The sequence below is a fragment of the Corvus hawaiiensis genome, chromosome 18 (assembly GCF_020740725.1).
Source record: "Corvus hawaiiensis isolate bCorHaw1 chromosome 18, bCorHaw1.pri.cur, whole genome shotgun sequence".
In the NCBI taxonomy this organism is placed as follows: domain Eukaryota; kingdom Metazoa; phylum Chordata; class Aves; order Passeriformes; family Corvidae; genus Corvus; species Corvus hawaiiensis.
The window spans coordinates 5,450,096-5,467,930 of NC_063230.1; the positions used below are offsets into that span (position 1 = coordinate 5,450,096).

At 41.8% G+C, this 17,835-nt stretch overlaps 2 protein-coding genes across 6 annotated transcripts in view; one reads left to right on the top strand and one right to left on the bottom strand.

Annotated features, from left to right (window-relative positions):
* Positions 1-4,696, bottom strand: part of PISD (phosphatidylserine decarboxylase) — a 24,765-nt gene extending 20,069 nt beyond the window's left edge. Inside the window, exons 1-2 of one of the 2 annotated variants that reach the window (XM_048322704.1) lie at positions 4,620-4,696; positions 1,573-1,667 (exon numbers count right to left, since the gene is read on the bottom strand). In XM_048322704.1, coding sequence (XP_048178661.1) covers positions 1,573-1,667; positions 4,620-4,645 — 121 coding nt within the window. In that variant the 5' untranslated portion in view covers positions 4,646-4,696. Of the gene's footprint in view, positions 1-1,572; positions 1,668-3,829; positions 3,979-4,619 lie in introns of those variants that run through there. The other variant, XM_048322705.1, reaches the window with a different exon arrangement.
* On the top strand, positions 3,946-17,503 carry LOC125335236 (melanotransferrin-like). 4 transcript variants are annotated; one of them, XM_048322700.1, is made up of 19 exons: positions 3,946-4,023; positions 4,379-4,451; positions 7,510-7,647; positions 9,138-9,301; positions 9,655-9,754; positions 10,151-10,327; positions 10,513-10,675; positions 10,781-10,845; positions 11,513-11,670; positions 12,146-12,332; positions 12,483-12,631; positions 12,840-12,930; positions 13,235-13,303; positions 13,557-13,739; positions 14,000-14,156; positions 14,855-14,937; positions 15,750-15,934; positions 16,271-16,457; positions 16,749-17,503. In XM_048322700.1, the coding sequence occupies exons 3-19, from the start codon at positions 7,593-7,595 to the stop codon at positions 16,796-16,798; spliced, it is 2,223 nt and encodes a 740-aa protein (XP_048178657.1). In that variant the 5' UTR covers positions 3,946-4,023; positions 4,379-4,451; positions 7,510-7,592; the 3' UTR covers positions 16,799-17,503. The 4 variants fall into 4 exon arrangements, with proteins under 4 accessions (XP_048178657.1, XP_048178659.1, XP_048178660.1 ...); XM_048322702.1 differs by lacking the exons at positions 3,946-4,023; positions 4,379-4,451 and adding an exon at positions 4,727-4,766; XM_048322703.1 differs by lacking the exons at positions 3,946-4,023; positions 4,379-4,451 and adding an exon at positions 4,851-4,872.
* The last annotated feature ends 332 nt before the right edge of the window (positions 17,504-17,835 follow it).

Sequence of the window (17,835 nt, forward strand, 5' to 3'; positions counted from 1 at the left end):
TTCTTTTAAACACTGAGTATATTCAGCTAATGAGAATAAAAAGATAGTAGCAGGTTCCTTCTCTGGAACAGGTGAAAAAGACACATTCCCTCAGAAACGCTGAAAAATGCAGGATGAGAAAGCAAACCGAATAATGGCAGGAGTGCTCAAGTTTACGCAGTTAGATGCAGTAATATAAATGCTGCTTCATTACTCTGACCAAATTAAGAATTTCTTCTAGGACATGACACAAACACTTAGAGGAGGCCATTATAAGGGGTAGAGATAAAACTAGAGAAGAGTTATCTTTCCTTTCTAATGACATCATGTGCAAATCATCTAGATTTAAATCCAAATCAGAATCTGAAATATCAACGAATTAGAAAATGACAGGCTAAAAGGTGACTTGTTCAAAACTCAAAGCTAATTTTGACTAAAATGACCTTTTCTTCCTTGTGATCAACAACTTTGCACTATGTCTCAACTTCCAAGATTTTTTTTTCTGTAATGACTTTGATTTATAGACAACAAAGAGCTGCTGTTTCTATTCATCTGTGTAAGCATATATTTCAATAACGAAATATCCATATATGATATGCCAGACAAAGCATTTGGACAGGCAAGTTAACCCAAAGAAATGGTTTTAGAAAATGGGACCAATAGCTCAGCTGGTAAGGAAACAAAAACTGAAGACTGTATGATTTGTGATACTAATATATGACAATGCACATGCTACAAGTTTACAAATATTCCTTAAAAACAAACAATAATATCTGATCTTCACAGCATTACCCAGCTACAGAAACTTCAAGTGCAAGTACCATTTTAACCAAGTCATAAACATACTCTGATTTCCTGATCCATTAAAATTATAAGTACAGATTAAAATATAAAAGGATATTTATACCTTTTCTTTCTTATAGGGCTGTTAAACTGAGAAAATCTAATCTCTCAGACTTTTCAAGGTGAATACCTGATAAGAGCTGCACTACAAAGCAGGTAATACAGTTGAATATTCTAAATACTTGTAAGTTTGATATTGCCCTTCTCAGTCAGTTACTTCAGTAGGTGTGGAAAGCACACAAACTATTGCTCATCAAGTTCATTTAAGTGGGTTTTTTAAAATGTAAAAACACTGTCCTAACATGAATCTTTCTGGTAAATTATACTGTGCTTTTAAAAGAAGTAATTTTTGAGCTGTAGACTCCTGAGAAAACTAACTAAAATGCAGAAAATTAAGAAAAATAAACCTATGGCTAATGGGTTTTAATTTGGTATACAGGAATCATCTTCACTAGAAAAAGTTTCAGATGCTTTGTAAAGTTTCAAAGCAACAATCAACAACAGCTCGTATTGGATCTTATGAAAAAGGTAAGTATACTTCTTTTACTATGTGGAAAACATAACACCAAAGCAGTAAAACATAATTTGCAAGCTTTATCTAAGGAAATGCCATGAATTGGTCTTTGATGCTAGACTCCCACTCCTGCTTTCATTTCAAGAAATTCACCTTCCCCAATATGAGACCACAATTTGCCTAACTTTGAGTGACCCTGAATTTAAAACCACTTGTAGATACAAACCATCACTTACCACTGAAAAATGTCCGTGAAGGAGGCTGCTTCCACAGGACTCCAGCTCTAACACACAGGTTCTTACATACCAGCAAGTTACAGCTGCACAGCAAACTGCAAATACAACAAACAAGAAGTGGCTGCTTAAGTACAAATGTTTAATAATGCAAATGTCAGCAGTTCAGCGTAGAGACAATCTAATATTTAGCAGCTGCGTAACAGAGGGAAAAGTCTACTCAAATTACAATAAAATTTCCACTGAGCCTAGTCCCTTGTGGTCTACTACTTTCCTAAAAAATTGAAAACCCTGACAATCCAACTGCTCCTGCAGATATTTATTTAATGATGCATCTTTATCTTTTCTTTTTCTTAACAAATATTGACATTTTCCTCTTAGGCTGTTGTAACAGTGATACTTTTCTGAGTATTGTAGATGCTGATCTTGCCAATAGCCCTTTACAGGCAACTATTTATGCTGTCAGCATGTACCATATCTTGGCCTGTTTGGAGTTCTAAAATAGAAATGGAATGGTAAATTTTATAATCATTGTTTAGTGCTTGGGATTGTTCCATCTCCACTGGGCTGCTACAACATTTAAGAACCTCCTACAATAGCAACTATCTAGAGAGACACTTAGGATTTGGTTCATGTAGCTTTTACCTTACCATCCCAGTGAGAAGGAGGAGGAGTATATAGAAAAGTTTTGGATTCTATGAAGAAGTAATGGCATTTATTAGACCAAGTGGTGTAGCTGAAAAAGTAAAAAGGCTGCCAGGCACAGCAGCTCTTGTTTAGAATTTACCTTCCTGGTCTGTTCACTGTGAACTGCAGTGAGAGTGGTTCTGTCCCTCTGAAAATACATAAAATAGACTTGGAACTGGCCAATATAGAGAAAAGGTTCAACCAGGACTTTTTGCGTGTTTAATATATATTTAATTTCATGTTTGTAATCTGACAAGAAGACATCCAGTTGTACAAGAACTGTTCAAAGTCTGTAAATAAGCATGTTTAAACACATATTTGACTGTGGCCTGGCAACATTCTGCTGTCAGACAGATCAGAGGGAGGAGAGGCACAGTGTTCTCACCTCAACAGGCTCAGGCCCTTAGGAAGAACCAGATCTTTGTGCAACCTGCTCATTCCCAGGAAGCAATGCCACAACTGCCCTCTGGCCTTTCATCTGCTCTTGATCAGATACATGCCGAGGACGCAATTACTTCAGTAGCTTACAAGCTATTGCATCATTTGGGGCCATTCAATCTCAGGAAGTCATTATTAAGAATTTAAAGAATTAATTTCAGGTGTCTACTGAGTTACGTATAGACATAATCCCTTTATTTCGAAGAAGAATCTGCAAATACCAGATTTCTTGTCTAGAAGTCACATCATTATGCCAGCACACACTTGGTAACTATGCTTTAACATTAGCCAAGGACTAACAGCTCCAGTTTTCACTTATCCTCATAGCAACAGTGTCAGAATATCTCACTCTGCCCTTCTGCTTCATGGTCTCTGTTAAAATCCTTGTATTAACCCAAATGTGACAGGACAGACCCTCCCCAAGCCCCAGATTCCTGTAATCATGTGCTAAACATGCCACACTGCTGTATCATCTCCCAGGATATTACTTCCTTAGCAAGACAGAAAAAGAGTTCCCACTGCTGCGGAACTGGTATGTTCTAGAAAGAAACGTTGTAATTTGTCATGAACAACGAGGTCACCTGCTGCTCTTGGGTCATACACCAGACCTACACTAATTTGTGGACTTACAAGGCCTGTTTTACAACATATTAGAACACTTGGGATAAAAGGAGCAGTTGCTCATCAATAAGGTGGGAGCCTGTGGGCTACTTCTAAGGGATTCAAAAAATTAAGAACTAATCAAGTTAGCATTAAACTTAAATATACCAGAAGAGTTTTCAAATCCTAAAAAGTAATGGAAAAAAATTATTCAAACTTAGCTGCAGCCTAAAGCATTAGTATTTGAGAAATTTATTAGCCTTCCTACACAGTCTATAATAAAATGCACAGTGAGAACAGAACGAGTTGTGTTGGCTTCACAGGAGCATCCAGGTGCTGTTCACACTGTTGAGGCAGGGCGGGCACCTGGGACTTGCTACTTCCTCAGAGAGATCAGCACAGTGGAAGGACACAACACCTAACCCTAAGCTCTTACCAAAATTGTTTCTGGTGTCCAACATTGGAAAGTCAGTCTCCACCTTCCTCTGAAATTTGTATAAAAATTGGTAAAGATAACAAAACTAAACAGTCTCACCTTCCCTGCTCCTGACAGCCTGACCTTGATGGGTACAAAGCCATGTGGGAGTATTGACCTCCTGCCTCTCCCACCCGACTGCAGGCTGATGGAAAAGGAACTGCCGACGAATTCCACGTTAACCTCAGCCCCTCTGTGTCTTCAGCCATCTCTGGATGAGGGACAACACTCTGCTGCCATTACTGAGGCCGGAGGTAACAGCATGCTCTGTGCACAAGGTGTTTTCTCCAGGTTTTGTGAAAGAAGGGGGAAAAAGGGGACTCTGTGGCCTAGAAACAGCATTCGTTAATCTGCTTTGTTGCTATGAAAAGCACAACCTGCAAGAGGATAATTCCTGTAGAGGAGTGTTAGTGCCCGGCCAGGTGCTTCTCCTGACAGCCATCGTCCCCCGGGACTGCATAACCCGAGGGGCTGTAGCTGCCCGTATCCACCGATTTCTACTCAGTACTCACACATTGACAGCTAGAGACTGCAAAACCTAGTTAAAACTATACAAGGCCACACGCTTCTCGTTCTTAAGATACGTAAACCCCTTATCTTCCTTTCCAGCTTGAAGGAGGGCAAGGCTCCTCGCACATACCAAGGGCAGGGCCAAGGCTGGAGAAATAACCGCACTCACCCGGTAAGGAAACGCCAGCAAACGAGGGGGGAGCGAAGGGGGCGGCTGCGGCCCCCGGCACGGCTCCTCCTCCCCCGCGGGGTGCCGGCTGTCAGGCAGGGCTGCCGGGGCCGGACAGTGACAGCGACAGCGACAGCCCCAGCCCCAGCCCCAGCCCCGCCGTGTCCATACCTGCTCCGCGCCGCGGCCGCCGCCATCTTCCCACGCCACCGCCGCGTCCTCTGCCGCGTCCCGGGCACGCGAGGGCGGGAACCGCGGGGCGGGCGGGGCCAGGGGCGGGGCCGCCATCCGTGAGGGGACCGGGCAGTCCCGGGCGTGGTGTGTGTGGGGGGGGTATTCCCTGGCATTCCCTGGGGGAATGCGGGGCGTAGGGAGGGGTTCATTCGTGAGGGGAGACCCAGAATGGAGATGTGTGAGGATGCGGGTGTGAGGACGTTCTTCAGAGCGGGATTTGATCTGTGGGGAGGGCTGTTCTCTTGGCGCGGGGGGAGAAGGGGCCGTCGCTGAGGTGATGTGGAGTGAGGATAGGGCCGGCTCTGAGGGGACGGGATATGGGGACATTTCCCGGGAGATGTAGCGTGGGGACAGGGTGGTGGTTCCTGAGGGTTTGTGCTATGGCGATGAAGCCGCTCCACGAAGGTTTGTGGGCTGTGCCCAGCGGGAGGTACGCTTTGAGGAGGGGGCTGCTGCTGGGGAGTTCAGGATGAGGCAGGTGGGGTTCATCTGCTTCTTAGCGCTGCTATTGACGGATAGGTAAGTTATTTGCCCCAGGTGTGGGAGCACCAGGAATATCAAGGCAGGGTTTTTAGGGAGAGGACACACAACATGGGACAGGCAGAATGCTGTTTCTCCAAGTGAGATGTCTGGCATGGTAGTGCAGTAACATCTGTTCCTCCTCTGGTGTCCCTTGCCTGGATGCCTGCGGCCCAGAGTGAATTTTAGAGAGATTATTTGGTTTTCCACTCTCTTAGATGCATCCCTGGATGAATAAATGCTACACTACTGGGAAGTAGCTAATTTCCTTTCTCTGAAGGTGGCAGAGGGGTAGTTTCACATGATGAATCAGTAGGAAAAGAGTTCCAGAGTCCTGGCTCTGTATTTCCACATCCTCAGTGCTTTAGGACATGGTTGTCAGGCAAACTGATTCATTTAAATTCCTGATTTATGTTTGTTTATTCTCCTGACCAGGCCTAAATGAAGTCTACAGCACCTTCTTGTCATTCTGCCTTTTTTCACATCACCATAGGCAGTAGTGTCTATATAAGTACTTAGAAATGTACAGGAAAGCCTTTCATTGTTAAATATGTAAAAATTGAGGGGAAATCCAGATACAGCCCTCATGAAACAGTAATATTATTAGCTGACTGAATTGTTGGGATTTACATATCCTGTACATAATGGTAGGATTGGCAGGAAGTAAAACCTCAAAGAAGGTGGGATTTGATGGTGTTAGGTGCTTTGGTACAAGCCTTGCAAGAGCCATTAGCTTGATGTGTAAGTGCACCCTGCTGGTGGGCCTGACAGACATATTTCCCCAGAACTGACTCAGAAGTGATTCAGAGGTTAAGGTGTAGTTAAATGTAACACACTTGTTTATAGTGTAAAATAATTGTCACAAGGCTAAACTGATTAATGATTTGTCCTGCTCTCATCTTTCTCCTTGGAATTATAAGTAAATATGAGGATATGTAACTATTGCAAAATTACTTTTATCATATGTCTTGTTCTTACATTTATGGTTTTTTTAACATCTGGTAAGATTATATGGACTGTACTCACTGAGGGATAAAATGTACTTCCCTAAGGGTACTGAGCTGTGCTAGGCCTGTGCAGGTGAGCCAAGTCAAAGAGGGGATTAATACCATAGCTTCTTCGACAAATGAGAGAATGGAGGTCTTGGGGTTTGAGAACATTTGTTCAGGGCGTAAAGGAAGAAGTGAGAAATGCCTCGGGCTGGATGGGGCTTGGAGCAACCTGATTTAGTGGAAGGTGTTCCTGCCCTTTGCAGGGGGGTGGAATGGGATGAGCTTTAAGGTTCCTTCCAACCCAAACCATCCTGTGATTCTGTGTAACTGCTTCTGTGATCAGATCAGTGGGAAACAACGCCTCAACAAATATTGCAGATGTAGAGAGGGAAGTTGTGAAACTCAAGAGATAAGCAATATGAGTGTGAAAGAAGCAAGCGAGGAATGATGACTGAATCACTGGGGAAGGGTACATAAGGCAACAAAATAAATCTGGGAAAAGTATCTGCAAATATACATGAAGTAGACAAAGTACCAGGGAAATCTGTAAGATGAAGGGAAACAAAATTAGGATAAAGACTTTATTCCTCCAGAACTCCTGGAATAGTTAATTCTTTCCTGAACAGGAAAGATGAAAGTGTATTAACAATATTTTATGCATCATCAGACACTCTTGTTTATATATAAGATATAAGTAAGGGTATTTTTTTCCCTGCCATAGAATTAATGATGTTAATGGCTGCTGTAGAGTAATTAAGAGGTAATAATACTTCAGGTTAAGTGTTAGAAAATAGGGGAATAAGGCAGTTTGGATGAGATTGCTGGGCTAGAATGGAATGAAGAGAATCAAGACAGTCAGCAGTGTCCCAGCTCTATTCTGAATTCTTAGGGAGCCATAGGATTACTTTTTGTTTAAAATTACTGAGTAGATAAGCCATTATCAGGTGAAAAAAAAAATAAGTAAGAAGGACCCTTCAGTATTCTGTAGAGAGATATGGTCATTAGTTTGGACAATTCACTTAGCTTGAGATATCTTTTTTGTAAGTTAGATGTAGGTCTTGCCTGTCTTCCAAAGGCATTTGGGTGCCTTTTGAAATAGCAGAAGTACTATTTATTTTTAAAGCAGAGGCTTACATTTCTTTCTATGTCTGATAAAAATGGAGTGGAAAATGCATGGATATTTTCCATCTGTGTGTAGGAAAGGGACACTGTCCCTTTCTCCTTTGCATATGAGGATATACCATCCTCTGACAGTTTGTTTTCTTAAATCTTGATTTATCCTTGTTGATGTCTAAACCCGCCTTGTTATCTTCCAGAAGCTTTGGTCATCACTGTGGAATTCCTGGTATGAGAAGGCAGAGCGTCAGGGTAGAGAGAAGATCCTTGCTGAACTGCTGTAATGATGAAAACAGTGATTTTAATTGTCCTAATCATCTTCTCTTTGCTGGCTTCAGGTAAGGCTGATGCAGAGAGGGAGAGAGAAGGGTTGCCTCTGGGTGGGTGACATTCAAACTAATATATGCTCTGGTTTTGTTTTCTTCTGTGCAAAGAAAGAAGTTGCAGTTAGAGCTGTGCCTGTATTTTTTCTGTTTGATCATTGGCAGATGGTGACCCTGTTAGTTTTGAAGCAGCTTGATACACAACTTCCTTAGTAATTCAGTGAGGGTTTGTTTCCTTTGAATAGTTGAGATCTGCGTACTCATTAATATTGTCAAAATGAAGCAGTGGACCTCAAGCTGCTGCCCTCTAAAACCACTACGGGTTCTTCTAGAAATTGCGCTGAATTAACGTCAAAACAAGTGGAGGACTAATGTCTGATGCAATGCTCAAAGAAATAAAAACTTCAATTATTTAATTGTAAACATTGCTAGTATTAATAGTTCTCCAGAGAGTCAAATGCTTAAACATCTGGAAATGACAATGGTAGAGATATTGTGGCGTTTTCTGTGCATTCAGTCCTGGTTTTCATTACATGGCTTAAGATTCTCTTGAGTTACATAACTACATGCTGTTTTTGTACCCAGCAATCACTTTTTTCCTCCTTAAATGTCTAGTATCTTCTCAGAGGTGCATATGATGATATATTTCAGAGTAGAATGCATTTCAGAGGAATAATACGAGATGGAATAATTGTAGCCTAAAGCAAAAGAGGAAATTTTGTTGGCATGTCTGGGTTCCTTTAAGATGTAGCTTTGTAGTTGGTTTAAACCAACCAAACCTCCAAGTCCTTCTGGAAATGGAAGTTTCACCTTCCCCTCCACTCTTAATTACATCTTCTTGGTGTGTGAAAGCACCAGAGGAAACAGCAGAGCAAAGGTTAAAAGAATGGCCTGTATTGATAACCAAGGACAGCAGTAAAACTGATAAACCCTGGGGAATGCATGTTTACATCAAGATTAGAAGGTCTGTGTTCTGGTAGAGTCACATCCCAGTTGACTTGTTAGGAGAAAAACTGCACTCTGATAACAGGAAGATGGTTACCCTACATTGTAAGTGCCATTCCTTCTCTTGCTATCCCAACAGGAAAACAGGCCATAGCCATAAACACATCCTTACCTTTGGTTCCTCCTAATTTTGGGTGGCAGCCTTACCTAAAATTCACTAAGGTTGAAGCAAGGAAGATTCTGAGGCAAAAGATCTTGCCATAATAATTGTTGATTCTGGAAAAATCTGCCTAAAACTATATCCAGCCAAAAGGAAGCAAAGAGACATTGTAAAGATTCAGCAGCAAATGTTGTCCTCATGTTGGGCAAAAGTGACCTTGGTCAGGTGTGGGCACATCTCTTGGGTGCCTCTAAATGTGTGGGTATATGGGTGTGAGTGACCCCAATCAAACTATTGGGAAGTTAAATAAAATAGAATAACTTCTCTCTTCCATAAGGTGTTAAACTGAGGGGTTTTTTCATGAAATCCTACGAATCTTGACTACTTTTTGATCCTATAGGGAAGAAATTCCGATGGTGCACCCTTTCTGACCTGGAACAGAGAAAGTGTGCAGAGCTCTCCAAAGCACTTATGGCTGTGCTACCCCTCACTACTGCCAGTTCCTTTACTAGGATTTCTTGCATCAGAGCGCACAATACATATGACTGCATTGATAAAATCAGGGTGAGTTCACAGAGATTTTTAAAACTGATTTTGTGTCCAAATCCTCTTTTGGAAAAGTAACTGGTAAACAGAATCTATGGGAAAATAAAATGATACTGAAATAATTTAACTGCTTATATGACAAAGTGCACAGTCATTTGAGAGGCAAGAATTACATCCCATGAGCATTCTACCAGATGTACTGCTTTACCCCAGCTAATGTCTTTGCAATCTCCAAGAAATATAGAAAGCTGCTTGGAAATAAATAGACAAAAGCAAACTACTAAATTAAAATTTGTTCAGGCAGGTCTTGAACCTTCCGTTTGTTTCCTTGTAAACACACTTGTTTTGAGGGTCTTGCTGTTGTTTTAAAGGCAAATAAAGCAGATGCTGCCTCCTTGGATGCTGGAGATGTTTACTCTGCTGTAAAGCTGTACGGTTTGGCAGTAGTGGCAAAGGAGATCTATGATCAAGGTAGGCTGGTAAAGCTGAAGAATAAACTGTACTTCTGATTTGGCTAAGAAATGGCTCTAGATTTCTTGAAAAAAAAAGTCAATATGTTTTTATTAACTTTGTAGTAATATGGAGGTGGCTAACAATTGTTTCTAAAATACTTAATGATGATGAATAAAATAGCAGTGGTCCTTTGTACCCAGTAGCCTTTCTGCCTGTGGTAGTGACAAACTTGCATTGTTTGTTTGACAAGGTGCCATGTAGCCAGTACATGGTTAAGTTCCTGGCACGAGTACCTATGTTGAATAGGCCTATTCTTTATTCTTTAGCCATGTTCACAGTAGTTCAACTCCTCTTCACAGATGGAAGCTGCAAAATTGAGATTTTTTTTCTGTTACACATTTTTTGCTATTGCAGGAAATTGTGTGTTTGCTGTGGCCATTGCCAAACGAGGAGGTCTGGATATCCAGAGTCTACGAGGTGTGCGCAGCTGCCACAACGGAGCCCGGTGGACATCGGGCTGGAATATTCCACTTGGCTTTCTCCTTGCAAGAAATTATCTTTCCTGGGATGAGGCACAACCTCTGAGCCAAGGTAGGCAACAGGAGCCATAGGGCTACCTGTGGCCACAGCAAAAGTAACTGAAATGCCAACAGATGTAGGATGAACTAGTTATGGCCATGATATGTTTGGCCCCTTTTCCTCTTTTGATTTTTTTCCCATTTGACTTTTATCTTTCTTTTTGTTTTGTTTTGGTTTTTTCCCCCCTGCACCTGCAGCAATCAGTGAGTATTTCAATGCAAGCTGCATCCCTGGAGTTGGTGTTGCTGCTCCCCGATTGTGTGCTCTCTGCCAAGGACAAAAATCCTATGTCAGAGACAGGAACCACTTCTGTGAGACAAGCAGTAATGAGCCTTTCTATGACTCTGAGGGAGCCTTCAGGTGAGTTCTGGGACACTGGGGCTGAATTCACTTTTGGGGGAAAAAGAACTTACAAGGGAGGAAAGCCAGTGAAATGTTAATAGGATGGCATTTGTCTTCCTGCAGGTGCTTGAAGGATGGAGTGGCAGATGTTGCCTTTTTAGATCATCTAAGAATTATGAGTGCCACAGGTAATCATAAAAATGCAGTTTTCTTTTAATCTCTGGCTGTGCTCTTTCCTGCATAGGTGTTTGAGGGATATGCCTATATTTTTGTCTTTCCCAGGGAAAATTCAATCCCTGCAAACAGTTCAGGGGTATTTCTTGGCTCTCCACACACATCAGAAAGAAATAGAACAGGAAAGTGTGAGTGAGCAATGATTTCTCACAGAAGATTAATAGAATGGAAGCAGACAGGTGATTTCATTAGATCAAAGTCTCTGACACAGCTGTCAGTATTTGCTTTGCCTGAGTTACTTTCCTTTCCAAGATTCCTTTCCAAGTTCAGTGTATTGAGCTGTATAACTGCAAAGTTCCTGCATACCTGCCTTGTATTTTTAAACTCGGTTGAGCTCTGTACCAAAGGTGGTTAGCAGTAGTATTTGCAGGTAAGTGTTTTTAAATAAATGTATTTACAGGGGTACAGCTTAAAGAGTATTTTGGAACAGCTCTGTTTGAGGTCCCTCTCTTTGATAAGAGAAGTACTTACCAAGGACAGCTTTCTCAAGTGTGCTTGGTACACCGTGCTGCCTTTGTAACCTTTAACAACCTCCACTGAAAAGCGTTTTATATTCTGTCTCTGTGCCTGCTGCCAAGTCATGGCTCACTTCACAGATTCATGAGTATCTTCTTGTTTCAGAGTCAGAACAACAGGAATATGAACTCTTGTGTCCTGATGGGTCCACAGCTGAGCTAACTGAATACAGCACCTGTAACCTGGGCAAGGGGCCTGGCCGTGGCATCATCACCCGCAACAACTTCCAGAAGATCACCAACAAATTTCTTAGCATGATCCAGGTGAGTGAATAAGTTGTCTGTGTCCAGACACAGGTTTTTCTTCCATCTTTGTGTGGAAATTATCACCCAGTTTGCCTTTTTTCTTGAGAGATTTATAATCAAATTATAAAAATTGCTAAAAATGTTTGTTCTGGGGAGGGATCTTGCATTTGCTTGTGCAAGGTTTTACTTTTTTCTAAAGTATTCTTCTGTAGGAGGCTGAGAATAAATACGTAAAGAAGGGGAAGATCCCATAATACACAAGCTGGAAAATGGCTAATGATGTTCATCCTGCCCTGGAACTTGAATCAATTTTTATGTATCTGAGGGAGACTCATAGGTTCAGGCAGGGATCACTTATCTTCATCTCTTTTTCCAACTTATAAATAGTATTTGGTATCTTGACCACTGATACAAAGGGAGGGAAGGCTGAGGCTGCCTGTTGCTGGAAGAATGAGCAGATTTGTTGCAATTAAAAGTGTTGTTCTTGTCCTAGCGCCTCTTTGGGCATAAAGGAAATGAAAGAGCCAGATTTGAACTCTTCAGTTCAGCACCCTTTGGGGGAAAGAACCTGTTGTTCCGAGATGCCACTCAGCACCTGCAGCTTCTCGAGGAGAAGCTGGAGATTGCCTATGTCCTTGGTCTGGATTATGTATCTCTCCTTAAGGGACTTGGCCATGAAGGTGAGAACCATTCTAGAGGACTGTAGCTAAGGCAAGAAAAAGTTCTCCTTCCACATTGTTCCTCCCTCCAGGCACAAATGCATATACCTGAACATCACCTTAACATACAACAGATTGGTGCTCTGGTAAAACAATCTGCTTCAATTTCAGGGAGCTCTTTGGACAACAGCATTGTGCGCTGGTGCTGCATCAGCGACGCTGAACTTCGCAAATGTGAGGAGTGGGCACTGAGCATCAAATCCGACCCATTGGTCTGCGTCCAAGCAACTTCCATGACCAAATGCATTGAAATGATCAAGGTAGGAGACTCCCTCTGGTCAGGATATAAGACTGCACAGGGTACGTATGTTTTGTCTGAACTAAAGAGAGGAAAACTAGCTTGAGGAATAAGTGGGAATGAGAGGGAATTTATGCAGGGGAATTTCCAGCCAGTGGAGAAGTCCTGCTTCTTAGATACACAATTCATGCAAATCCTGGTTTTGTTATTTTCTCTAATGCTGCTGGCAGAGTAGTGAGGCTGATGCGGTCACCCTGGATGCAACGCATGTGTACATTGCAGGGAGATGTGGACTGGTGCCTGTAGCTGCAGAATGCTATGGTAAGTTTTCATGTGACTCTATCAAGAAGAGAGGGAATCAAAAAAGTACCATTAAGAATATAGTTAAATTTCCACAGTTTGTGATGTTTTGTGATGGAAGCAGGAGTCAGTATAAATGTCCAAATACTCTTCCCAGCTCTTCCACTAACTGGCTCTAGCATTTGGTCTGTTTATTTATGCCTTCTGTTAAACGGACAAAGATGCTGATATGGCTGAAGAGGATCACAAGGGTTTTGAAGGAGTGCTGACATGTAAAAGGAATGATGGCAGTTGCAAGATCCTTAATGTTTATCTCTCCTTCCAGGGGGAGATTGTGCCCCAGCAGCTGAGACCATGGAGAAAACACGGAAACTAATTCATCTTAAGCACAAAGGTAACAGAAACTATGAGAGGGCATAAAGTCTAGGTTTTCCTGAGACTGCTCTAGAGTTTATGTAGGAATGTGTTTGCATGTTGGTTTAGAACAGAATTTTCTGTGCAAGGACAAGAGCTTTGTGGCTAAGCAAAGAGTGTAGGTCTGCACTGTAACTGAAGATACGTGACAAGATGAGGGAGGGCAGGGCGGCTGTACCCTTCTGGTATACTTCATCGTCTTGGTATAACTGGTTGTTGTCATTGTTTTACAGCACTACCACCCGTTTATGCTGTTGCCCTAGCTAAGAAAAGTGCCAAACAGATTCACATCAATAACCTTAGGGGAAGGCGATCCTGCCACAGTCACCTGTACAGTCCTGGAGGATGGTTACTTCTGTCCAGACACACAGTGGGAGCTCGGCAGAATGATATTGAGAACTGTGATATTGGCTCTGGTAAAGGCTGGGTTATCTCTTAACTAGACCATGAAAATCTGAAGCTCTATATTTGGAAGTAAAATAGAAACGGGGCCATGAGGATCTGAGCAGCAGCTGCTGACTTCAGTTTCAGAGGGTGTTGAAGCAGCTTTTCCTCATATTTGACTATGTGTCACACTATTTAGCCCTCTTCTTGCTAGTTGTTAGGATGAAATTCCATTCCTGCCTTTTCCCATATGTGAAGAGTCATTAATCTCATCTGAGTTTTCTTTACTCAGCTTATCAGAATTACTTTTGGAAGGGCTGCATGCCAGGAGCAGATGGAAACCTGTGCAAGGTGTGCATCGGAGACAGTGAGGTGGAAGGAGCTCGAGTGTCCAGCAGATGTGCTGCAAGTCACAATGAACGTTACTATGGCAATATGGGAGCACTCAGGTGAGCTTTTAGTGAGAGTCAGAAATGCAGAGCAATAGCCAGAATTGCCTCATTATTTTGCTGATGTTTTTCTTTGGAAGGGTTTTTTTTCCTATTTGTTGAGCATCTGGCTGTATAAACTTTTGCTAGTGTGTATTTTGTTTTGGTTGCAGTTGCTATGGGATGTTCAGCTGACTGATGATTTAAAATGGTCATTAAACCATTTCCAGAGCAAGGCAGTGCTTCCAAACATGTAAGGCTTAGAGCATTGGTACTGACTCATTAAAGGGAAGGGATGGAAGACAGAAGATCAGAGAGCAGAGGTGATGTGGTAAGAAGCAGTGTAGCATGCAGAAGATAATTAAATAGAGTGGAGATATAAAAAAATAAATAGTTGAAGACAGAGACAGAGAAGACTATTAAAAGTGAAAGCACTCTTACAAAATATACATAGTGCATTTAGTTGAATTCCGTTCTCTTTCTTGCGTAGGCATGGGTGAAGGTGCACATTGTGCCGCAGCTTTGACTTGGGAGCTACTGTCAGGGATGAAAAGGATTGCCTTAGCAAACCTCTATGCTGAGATCGCTGCCATATTCCAAGCGATTAGGGATGGGAGGGATACTTGCAGCTATTCCTGTTTTAGTTTCAGGTGACTGTCCAAATGTCAGTCATCATGTAGTGCTGTCTTTGATCGCGTCTTGTTTTTTTCTTGCACTAGGTGCCTAGTTGGCAATCCCAGTGGAAGAAGCTTTGGAGATGTAGCTTTCCTGGAACACTCTAACCTGCTCCAGAACATAGAGGGTGAGATGGAAATACTCTCTTTTCCTTTGAGAATGTTCATAAATGTCAGTTACTCCCCACAATGTGACCATCACTCGTGAGGCTCAGTCTTTACAGGTTTAATCTAGGTCCATGAAGTTCTGTTTGTAAATGGAAGATTGCAAGAAGCTTTCTGCATGTAGGTGTTCCAGTAAAGCTTAACATTCAAATACTGTAAGAGAGGAAAGAAGAAGAATCACCCAGTGCAAAGATGTGTGTTGGGATAATCATCCTTGAAGACTACACTAAATTTTTGGAAAGCTCAAAGCTTTAAAAAGCAAACCAAAAGAAGTCTTTCATAGAGTCAAGGAGAAAAGGAACCCTCATTAAAGCGCACTAAAATTCTATTTTGGGCAATTTCAGTAACAGAAGAGACTTTTTAAAGAGAGGAATCTCTCTAAAATCAAATGAAGGTATACAGGGGCTGGAAACCCATGGGAATTCATGCAGCAATGAGCAGTTTGTTTGGGAAAGCAAAGGGCATGCAGGCCGAATTGCTTTGTTTCCAGAAAGGGATCTGGTTACAGATGCAGATGAGACATGATATGCTGTTCATATGCCTTGATATTATTCTAGTTTTAGTTGATAGGTGCAGCTTAAGTTCACTGACCTCAGTGAAAACACTACCCTGGTCTTTATGCATTCCTAAGAAATGACCACATAACACACTGTGTTTGTTTTGAACACACTGACTAAACTTCTTCCTCTCAAGTTTTAACATTTTTTATGAGATTCATCCTCTCTTCTGCTTTAATTTTTCAAAAGGATTTCCTTTCACTTCATTTTCTTTTCAGATCTGGGCAGCTCTGGCTGGGCAAAAGGTTATACCCCTCTTGACTTTGAACTCTTGTGTCCAGACGGAGCACGCGCTGCAGTCACAGAATGGGCAGGTTGTAACCTTGGCCCCATTCCCCCCAGCACGGTCATGACTCGACCGGTTGCTGTCACTAAAATCTCTGACTTTCTATTGAAATCCCAGGTATGACAGGTAACAGGGAAGAGCTTGGCATGTTACCATTTGTTATGTACAACTGCTGCGAACCCTTTCAAGATTAAAAGCTTTATATACTACATATATAAAGTGCCTTCAGATCCAATACAAAAGAATTAAAAATGTGCATGGGAAATTGAGAAAATAATTATTTGGATTCTCTAAAGGGGTATTTTGGCACCAGTTCCCATTCCACAGAGGCCATACTTTTGCTGAGAAATAAGGCACTGCAAAACTGCATCTTTTTGTACTAATAAGAACAGTGCTAGATAAAAATGCTATTAATGACCCAAGCTGTGAAACTTTTATTCATTTTCTGTTCAGGACTCTCTGGGAAGCAAATTGGATTCTGAGTTCCAGCTCTTTCAGTCCTGGAAGTATGGTGAAAGTGATCTGCTTTTCAAAGACACTACTCAGTACCTTGTTCATGCAAGTCACCTGAGCTATCAGGAGATCCTTGGAGAGTCTTTCATTCAGCTGGCAGAATCAGTGTTTAATTGCACACCTGCAGGTAAAGTCAAGTTCTTAATTCTGAGTTAGGGAGAAATGCAGCAGGCAGCCTTCTGTGCACAGCTATGGCCCTTTTGTTTAGACTGCATGGAGAAGTATGTTCTACCTAATCCTCTTAGTAACAAATTTCTAAGGAGCCCTGTGTTAGAATTCTGTGAGATGAAGTTGTTAACTGCAATTCAAAAGGGGATTTTGACCTCTGTTCTGCTGTTTTAATGAACAATATCTGACGAATTTACTACTTTTAAAGCTGATAGCATCTTTAAGTGTATACTTTCTTACTGGTTTGTAGGCATCCTGGACTTCTGCAAACAGGATATCTGTGCATCCTCATCCAACTGACAGCTAATACAGAGGCTTTGCAGGGCACATACATCACCATTGTTGCTGAAAACAAGGAAAACGTGCAAGTTCAAACTATGCAATGCAATCAGCAAGGAAACAGTAATCTCTAGAAATGTACACTGAACACCTTTTTTTCCAGCAGATTTTATGTTTATGATGATGTAATACTACTCATATGTCACCCCTTTCTTTTTTGGAGCATGGCGGCATGGGGAACAGCACAACCAACAACACAGAACTAGGATCAGCATTGTGGAAAGAGCAGGGCCAGTACCATGGACTAAAGTACAGACTGGTATGAGTGGCACAGGTTAGTTGGTAGCATTTTGCCTTGTTTGTCTTATAAACAGTTTCCATGCAAAACCCCCAATCAAGTGACATTTTGGTAGTTGCAGCATTGTCTTCCTGTATCTGTGATTTTGGTTGCAGCTAGATAGTCCCTGCTGAATGCACATATGTATTTCTTCTTTAACCAATGATCTTTACTAGTAAATCAAAACTATTTTTTCCTCACAAATAAATGTATGAAGACACTTAATAGCCAGCAGAACTGGATGCTTGAAGCCTTAGAGCGAAGAAAAGCAGTGCATATTCCTCTTTGTCAAGACCTCCAACCATTAAAGTATAGTACTTTGACACTTTTAATTTAAGATTCTCTGAAATGTCAAAACGTTATCTATCAATTAAACTGCCTGAATGTGATATGAGGCCTTTTGAACATTAGTCATCTGTTCATAATCTGTATAGTGTATTGTCCCAGTATGGATCCAAATCCTCATCTACTGTTGCAGCCAGCAAGCTGTAGCCCTGAAGGAGCAGGGAAAGACCAGGATGCTTGTTTAGGCCTCTCACGTGTTCCTGCCTTTCTTTCCTGGAGCTTCCATGCCATCTGCGGGGCTTGTGTGACACTGCACTCAGGAGAAGGGAGTTCTGAGAAAACGGTGAAGAAATGCATGTGGCAGCTTAGCTTTGCCAAGAGCAGCGTGCAGCTGATCAGTGATAAATTAAAAATCTGGGTTATACCCAAGATTTTA